The sequence below is a fragment of the Eufriesea mexicana genome, unplaced genomic scaffold (genome assembly GCF_001483705.2).
Source record: "Eufriesea mexicana isolate 0111107269 unplaced genomic scaffold, ASM148370v2 scaffold12005, whole genome shotgun sequence".
NCBI classification, from domain to species: Eukaryota; Metazoa; Arthropoda; class Insecta; order Hymenoptera; family Apidae; genus Eufriesea; species Eufriesea mexicana.
In genome coordinates, this window is record NW_016919598.1 from 7,484 (window position 1) to 16,516 (window position 9,033).

Below are 9,033 nucleotides of genomic sequence, written 5' to 3' on the forward strand. Positions count from 1 at the left end.
TCTTTCCCTGTTTCCCTTTCACCGATCCATGAAAAAATTCCCGAAAATATAGTTTCTCCAATGTTTTTTTGTTTTTTTTTTTTATTTTTTGTTTTCTTTTTTTTCATTATCAATTCGCTTTCTTATCTCGCTCTATCTCGCTTTTGTTCTCCTTCAAAAACCTCTTTCTCGCTATCTCTCAGTCGTAATTTCGCAGTCTGTCTCTTCCATTCTCTATCTCACGTTCCTCAATTGCTCAGTCTGTCCCTTTCACGCGTAAACGATACATTCATTCTTGAGCTTAGCACCCTTCAATTTCAGCCTTCCTGTGTTACAAAGGAAACACGCTTCGAAAGTCCCGCGTATCATGACGCACCGCCTTCAGCTCGCGTATCACGATTAATACGCAAAAATATTTCGTCTTGAGCAAAACATCTGGGTATGTCTAACGCTAAGAATACGTGTGTTCGTGTATGCGGGTGTGTTCGTATGGGTGTACGTGTACGTGTGCACGTGTACATGTGTGTGTGTAATATGCGGTTAACGAACCAAACCGGAAGTCATGATGGAAAAAGTCGTTCGTTGTAAAAACCTTGAGAAGAGTTAGAAAGTTAGCGTTCCGAAATAGAGCATACGTGGAAAATATTACTTGTTTCGGCTCGACAAAGGAGAAAAAGGTTGGTTAAAAAGTTGCAGTAGGAAAAGTGCTATTACTTTATCTTTTTCTTTTGGTATTAACGTCCGCGTTCATCTTAGTTTCTCTTATGAAGAAAAACAGAACCACGTATACTTGAACTATGTGTGGTCGTTTCTATTCGATAACCATAAATTGTTCGGCTCTTTCTAGCTACCCTGTATACACGTGCAGAATCGACGCAGATACTCGACTCTGTTTAATCGCAAAAACGAGAAACAAGGATATGCATTTCTCTTGTAACACGTTGTGTATGGTATATGCTCCCAAAAAAAGAAGAAAAAAAAAAAAGAAAAAAAAAAAGAAAGAAACATAATCGCACCGACAAAACAGGCTATTCAATCTATACAACACGACGTACGAATTCAAAAGGCAGAAAAAAAAAAGAAAGAAAAATGAACAAGGAATAGAGTAAAAATGTAGAAAAATTTGTTCCGACACGCAGGCCATTTTCTTCTTTTTCGTGAAGTCGTTCGGATCGTACACAACGAAAATTCGCGTGACGAGGAAAGTCCACCTCGCGGGAATGGTCGTCGATCGATCGATCGATCAAACACGATAATTAATTACTATATCGTCTAGCTGAAATGGTTCCCGATTATGAACCAGTCGATAAACAAATTAGTTCGGTTAATCGAATCGGATGGCCCGATAACGAATATACATAATTATACGTGTGTATATATTAATATACAAATTTATTAATATTCATTAATATTACTCAATAAACGTCGCTATATAATAAATTTATATACTTCATTATCTTATCGTTACTATTAATAAATATACAGCAGAGGTGTGTGATGTGTGTGACCAGGCATGATATCGTATTCGATTAACCGAACACGTTGCGCGTGTTTATTTATCCCTTTCTCCCGATCGATCGATCGATCGATCGATCGTCCAGGCAAAACGCCACGATATTCCATCGTTTGGACGTTCATCGCCGACCCTGTTCGTGTTCCTGTCAATCAATGCTCGTTAACGTGTTTCCCTTCCTCCCTTCTTTCTCTTTTCGAAAAAGAAAGAAGAGAAAAAAGGAACATCCTTCGAGTTGTCTGACTATGACCTCTCTTTTACATAGACTAATCCTGCTATCTCACGCGTACAAGCTGATACTCGAAATTAGAGTACGACACGACCAAGTCAACGCGATTAAAGGAACGTCGTCTCGATTTTATTTATTTCTTTTTTTCTTTTTTTCTTTTTTTTTTAACCAGTCTTTCGTTAGGCTCTCTGCTTCAACTATTAGAATTTCTCATTTCGACCGAGCGTCTTACATCTTTCTCTCCCTTTCTCACTGTCTCTTTCGCACTCGTTCATTCACTCTATCTATCTCTCCTTTTTCGCTCTTTCTCTCTTCCACGCTCTCGTTCTCTTTCTCGCGCGCAGTAACACGGCACTTAAAAGTTTTATTGCGATAAAAGTGTTACAATTAAAGTGAGTGTCCATGTGTGTTTCGAGCACTTCCATTTTCCCGGTCGTTTCGACGACGATCGGTTGCTGATTCACCTCTTTTCACTTCAGGTCCTCCATCGCGCCGTAGTTTGCGAGAGATTTTTTAATCCTAAGCGCGGTTAGCCTAGCTGCCGCGTTGTGGTACCAACACTCCTTCATCACCTTCGACATCACTTGTAACGCCTGGAAAAGAAGGTTAAACGTTGGCACGTTGATCACAGATTGCGTAAAGCTGTCGACGATTATCATGAAATATGTAAAATAATTCCAGCTTCATTCGTAAGTACCATTATAAAATACTTTTGCTATAGCGATCCTATAATACTCCATTTTTATTATCGCAAAGCAGATTATGATTATTCAAAGTACGAGTATGAGTATGAGTATTTCAAAGTAGTTAGTATTAATACCATTAATACTAACAACTAGCTAAATCAGATTTAATATTAGGAAATTAATCTTCATTAATAAAATAGAATTATAATCAGTACAAAAGTCTCCAAAGTAATTAGCAATTATTCTAATTATTCTAATTAGATATCTATATCTAATTATTTAGATCAGTAGGCATACACCTGTCACCTAAATAGCTACACTCTGCATGATTACCAGGAGCAAGATTTATTTCGGAATCGTTAAATATTGATCAGATTGCTGACATTACATTTCCACGTTCCTTGCCATACATATTTCACAAGATTAAACCCTAAAATATCTTTCAAACTGATCACTTCCAACCCCAAGTACCTCAATGCCTCCTAACACAGAATACCAGCAACCCATCAATTGCTCTGCTAAAAAAAACGTAGCCTGTCTAATAAAATAAAACTATCCCTGAAATCTTCAAAACGACTCCCCCAGCAAAGCAACCCCTTTCACGTACATCCACTAATACACCATTCAAAACCACTTTATCTTGCCTAATGAAATTCTTCCTACATCCTACCATATCTGAATCCATATCTTGTCCCAGTTGTATGGAACAGCCTGAATATAAACAGCGAACTGTCGACATAAAGCTTAAGCTAGACCCCAGTCACCCTAGCCAAGAACTGTTCTCTGCCAGAGGTTCACGCGTACCTCGATCGACTGCCACCGATTCGGTATCGACGGCCTCTGTCTGTCGGTGCACACAACTTTACGCATCTCTTCGATCGTCGGATCGGAAGGCACCAAGTCGTAAAACGGCAGCTGATATTCGTCGTGAATTCCGCCGACGTTGCATCGCCTCGCGATCTCCCAGAGGATCAACCCGAGAGCGTACACGTCAGCCCTCTTGAAGGAATCAAAGTGGTTCATGTTTATCGTCTCTTCGAGAACCTGAAAGCAGAAGCAACAATTCTCAGGAGCCGCACTCTCGAGGAGGAACTTTCTCCGGAGGGAAAAGCCCGGGCACCGGCATCGCGAGTTCACTTTTCTATCTTTCTTTCTACCATATGCTTTAACATGTCTCATGGCGATATTAATTCGTCCCGTTTCAATGATGAATGGTGTTTCTTAAAATGTCGTGCCCTTTCAATTCTCGAAATTGCACGGTCCTTTTTCAGGCGCAGCCTGAAATCTCAGAATTGAAAAATTTGAGGAATCTCAAATTTGAGATTCGATTATACATTCTTATTCTTTGGAAAACCGTCCGGAGAAAGTGATGGTGTAAATGCGAGTGTATCGGAAGCAAAGGATATCTAAGAAACATTGATTAACAGAAGCACCAAGTCAACAAATGTCTATATACAAATGCAGGATTATGGAAAACTGAGATTATCGATTACTCTATAACACGATATGCTAATTTGTCACGTTGGACTGAGAATTAAAAATCAGAATTAATAGTTGCGATGAATAAATTATTCAGTACTAGTACAGTGGTATGTGTCGGTGATTACGAAAGTGGCTCAAGTCAGATATAGCTCGTTTCGAGTTTATATAAATTGAAAGATTAATTATAACGCAACTATAATCTCGAGTTACAATCCTGAATAGACTTTTAAGAAAAATTCGTTTCTTTTAAATTTTTACTTGAACCACTTTCATAATGCATATGATGATTTAGTATAACAATATATCGTGAAGTATACAAAATAAAGCTTGACAAATATAAATGCATATAGATACAGGAGTATGCAACTTGTACATCATCTGACGTTACAGAGCGAGGGTTAATTCCTCGGTTTAACTCTTTGCGGCACAGGATTTCAGATAATAGAATAGACTCATGTTGCATAGAAATTTTATTGCGTTTTAAATGAAACAAAATTGGTATATTTTTACTAATAGAGGAATCACGTAATGTAAAAGCATAAAACCAGAGAAAAAAGATTGTCGCAATAAACCTTCCGCTTGCAACAATTGATGAACCTGTACTGACACATTGAATGTTGTCAACACGAGCGAATACATTTATAACATTTGTTGAAGGTATTACCAACTGCTTTACATCAATAGGACGAAATATAAATCTATGCACATACAGCTATTGCAATATTTCGAGGTGGGACTGAAAATGTCCCAGCATGCATTACGGTGCGTCAAAAAGGTGAGACACTTTTAACGCTAAACGTACCAATATTTTACACACACCTATTCCTAACATAGGGGGTCAAATGACCCTTCAAATAACAATGAATGTACGATTTATAAAGTAAATTTTTAAAAGGGTCACTTTACCCCGCTTGGTACGTTCAGTGTTAATCCCAGCGTACCCCAAGGAGTTAATCAACGTGTACTCTCTACTAATGATTAAAACGATATTTCTGTTCTCTCAATGATAAAAGAAGATTCCCACCTGGGAATGATCAGGATGCATGCAGAAAGCACGAGATGAAGCTTTCTTTAATCTTTCTTTATTTATAAATTACCTCGGGTGCCATGTACCGCTTAGTGCCGACCCGATTATTCAGCTGGATATCGACGGTGTCTGTTATTACGTCATGCCTGACGGCCAATCCAAGATCACCGATCGCGCATGTACCATTCGTCTTCACGAGGATATTTTTCGACTTGAGATCCCTGTGAGCGATGGCTGGTTTCCCTTGCGTGCCGACGATGTCCATGTGAAGATGCGCCAGCCCGGTGGCGATCGACAGGGCCATCCTAATCATACCGTTCGTGTCCACGGTCGATCTGTTCAGATAATCGAACAGGGAGCCCTTCTCGTGATAATCCGTGATCAGCCACAGCTGGGTCCACGTGCCATTATCTGGGGACGCAAGTTGTATCTAGGATTACTATAAATTCCACTACGTCGAACAACTTTCATTCTAATCCCCCCTTTACGTTTCTTGATTGAAGATTGAATCTTTGGTAAATAACTTGGGTTTTTCATTAATGAAAATCATTTTCGAGAAAGTTATTCTAACCCTCTGCACTCGAGAGGCGACCCCCAGTCGCCATTTAATCAGATTCTAAAGATGGATGTTAACGCTATGCCATCTGGTGGCACCACGTGGTATCATGGGCAAATGGTACCACGTCGGTATCACGGGCAAAAGAATCCCGATTAGACGTAGCGTTAATTAATATATCGAATTCGAAATTACCCAACGATGCGTGTAGAATGTCGAAGTAAAATAATTCTACGTCGTAACCCTTATCGGACGCTAGCTTTTCATACGTGATTCTCGCTAGGTTGTAACTGGTTTCGGTAAATATGCGAAAGATTTCCGTCTTGTCGCAAGCCACGTGACGCACAACCACAGCGATAGAGTACTGTTGTCACGTGAAAGGTGACTGACGACCGATAAGGGTTAATTCGTATACGATTTCTTATTTACCATTTTAAAAATATCGTCGATTTTATGGTAGAAAGTCTTCGAATTATTATTTTTCTGTGACGAAAAAAATTGCCGAGTGCAAGGGGTCAATAATCTGGTAATTCTAATGTTAACCCATTTGCATCCAAGCGCGGAATATTCCGCGAGCCACGACTGTCGTCAATAGTAATTAAATAAAGCTGACATTTTTGCATTACCAATTGCCGAATATTCTTCGTATGCCACAGATCACGTTTGATCCCTTTCGTGAGCATCTCACCTATATCGGTCCATTGTATTCTTAACAAGTTTTACTTTTGTCGTGAAAATCTTTTTAACTGCCATTATGAGCATAAGTGCTGATACAGGCCAGTCGTCACTTGAACGTTGCTGATGCCTGAACACGGTACCTTAACACTAAACGTACCAAGCGGGTTTAAATGATCCTTTTCAAAATTTACTGTATAATAATACATTTATTGTTATTTCTTTCTGACTTTCATCTGACTTTCTATAAATTCTTATATTATTTGATTATTTAATTTCTCGCTTTCCGTTTTTCTCTTAATTTATTTTTTACCGAGAAAAATTCTTTGCATGCCTTATGTATCACGAGGGGTCATTTCACCCCTTGTGGTAAGAATAGGTACACGTAAAGTACCGGTACGTTTAGTGTTAAGTAGAATCACGATGCAAATGGGTTAAATAGGAAATAACGTATAGGCAGAACCTGATTGGAATTAAAGAAAATGAGAGGGTGAAAAATGGTAATCGCGAGGTCTTTAACGATAAGTACTCGAAAAAGGGACGCGTGAGATGACCCATGCAGTTGATATAGCAATTAAAGATAATTTATAAGCAATTAACGTAACGTTTCCAGTGATCTACCAAATGATTCATGTAGGGTTCAGCGTACAAGTTGTCCCGACGTTCGACCTCGCATTAAACGATACACTATCGATACTTTCGCCAAGTTTATTACCCCCTATGTCCCTCGGAAAATCTATCGAACCAGGACACGTCGTATTCTTATTCGATTCGGTATTTATAACTTAAAATGGGCCACACTACGCTCAACACAGTTTCCATTGTACTTATGAGTATTATTCAGGACATCCGCCAGTACAAAAGGCTATTCTACGGGGTGTCCCGGCCGGAAACCCGATAAAACTTTCCCACTATTCTTGAAGCATGATTTTAAACCAAAAACATCTTGTACGAAATATTCTTATCTTCGTTCCTCGAACATCCGCGACAAAAATAATATACAATATTATAATATTTAAATTTCTGATGTCCTCAAAATTTGCAATTTAGAGGTATCTAGATACCTCTCTTAAAAATTCTGAATACATAATGTAACAAAAAATTTGCAATTTCTGATTCAAATCTGTAGTCTCGAGACTTAGGTAGCCCTAACTAAGGATAAGAACCCAAGCATCTCGCCCATGCTGATAATTGTGGGATGAACAAGATGGTGGCTTGAGTCAACAAAGGGACCAAATCCGACTCCACGAACTGTCTATACGCTATGCCACGGGTTTATGACACGTCTGTCGTTATCGAGTGTGCAGACGCCAGGTCCTGGCGATTTATATGGCCCAGAGAAACGTACACCTTCCGTGTCCATAAAATAATTCCTCGAACCCTAACTTCTAGGTCGAATTGTAGCTCTCGTAAAAATTTCCGAAAAACAGCTTTCTCAGAGGCCGCGTCATAAACCCAATAGCCTCGACAGCAACTGACACGCGATACCAAACCTCTGAACAGCAGTTTAGTCTCGTGACCAGCGATCTATCAGGTATACTGAAAACAACACTGTCGATGTCTCGCGTAATAGACACCTATATTCCGATCATCTACCAGAAGATGGCTAGGCAAAGAAATAAAGACAGATAATGTCGCGATAAAATCACCTTCCATGGAAAAAGCATAAAAATAGGACAGGAGACTTTTCATTATCGACTGGAAGCTTCATCCAATCAAATGCCAAAGCTTGACAGAGACGATGAATAAATTCACCTTTCAAGAGTCTATCGTATAAATAGAGTGTAACAATTTTCGTCATTAGCTGAAATCAAGATCCGAATAGAGCGCATAAATATAGAGGTACGAATTATTAATACATGATATATTACAAGGACCTAAAAGTAGCCATTTCGAGAGCATGGAAGGTGAAGTCAGGAGCGAATATAGTTCGTCTTATTCCTGTGCTATACTGCTAGCCATCTTCTCGCGAATGCTCGGCAAGTCTCTCTCGAAGATACTTCATACGTTCGTTCGAATCGGCTGGCCCTTCGGAATTCGATTCAGCGAGGAAGTAACGCATCTGTGTAGCTTTACACGTACCTTTGTTATCGGCAGCGATGAACCCTAGGATATTGTCGTGCCTGAGCATCACCGTCTGATAAATTTCGGCCTCCCTGAACCAAGACCTCTCCTCGCGCGAGCTGAAGATCTTCACGGCGACGTTCTCACCCCTCCAACGACCACGCCAGACCTCGCCAAAGCGACCCTTTCCGATAGTCTCCACCAGCTGAATCTGGCGGGCTATGCTCCGCTGTACCAGGAGCGGCAGGCCTACTTGGGAGAGGATGGGCATTGAAGAACACGAATTTCAGTATGGTTGAAGATGACTCGTGTGCGCGATGCTAACGTCGCGTGCCTTGCATGAACGAGTCTCGACAGAGACTCCACGTGATCAGAGGATAGTTAGATTTTTGCTTTTCGACGGTATCGTTGGATCACAGTTGACACGTGACAATTTTAGTCATCGTAGTATGAATTTCCTAGGATGAAATTATCGCAGAGTTAACACGTTAAACGCCACGCCGGTTTTACGTGCCATTCCGTTCACAGTTAGGCTACAGTTGGTCGTCATGTGGGTCCTTTCTTAGGCCCGACGGGGCCTGAACGAAAAATCCAGCGTCGATTTTACGAGCCATTCCGTTCACGCCACAGTTAGCCGTCAAGCGGGCCCTTCCGGGCCGCTCGCAGGTAGGACCGCTCGCCGAATGTACAAACAAATCTTTGTTTACTTTATTTTAATAAATTATATTAATATTTTAAGTATTATATTCTTTTCCTTAAAGCACTGACCAAGCAAAGACCGGTGTCGCCTAAATTAAATACGATAACAAGAACGAAAAGTCT

The 9,033-nt window shown here is 40.1% G+C and overlaps 1 protein-coding gene across 6 annotated transcripts in view; it reads right to left on the reverse strand.

Annotated features, from left to right (window-relative positions):
- Positions 1-1,646: 1,646 nt before the first annotated feature.
- The window catches only part of babo (TGF-beta receptor type-1 babo), an 80,853-nt gene continuing 73,466 nt past the window's right edge, over positions 1,647-9,033 (reverse strand). For 5 of the 6 annotated variants that reach the window (XM_017908663.1, XM_017908662.1, XM_017908659.1 and 2 more), the window contains 4 exons: positions 8,230-8,463; positions 4,987-5,327; positions 3,212-3,451; positions 1,647-2,314 (listed from right to left, as the gene is read on the reverse strand). In XM_017908663.1, the coding sequence (XP_017764152.1) occupies positions 2,192-2,314; positions 3,212-3,451; positions 4,987-5,327; positions 8,230-8,463 (938 nt within the window). In that variant the 3' untranslated portion in view covers positions 1,647-2,191. The remainder of the gene's footprint in view (positions 2,315-3,211; positions 3,452-4,986; positions 5,328-8,229; positions 8,464-9,033) is intronic. The other variant, XM_017908660.1, reaches the window with a different exon arrangement.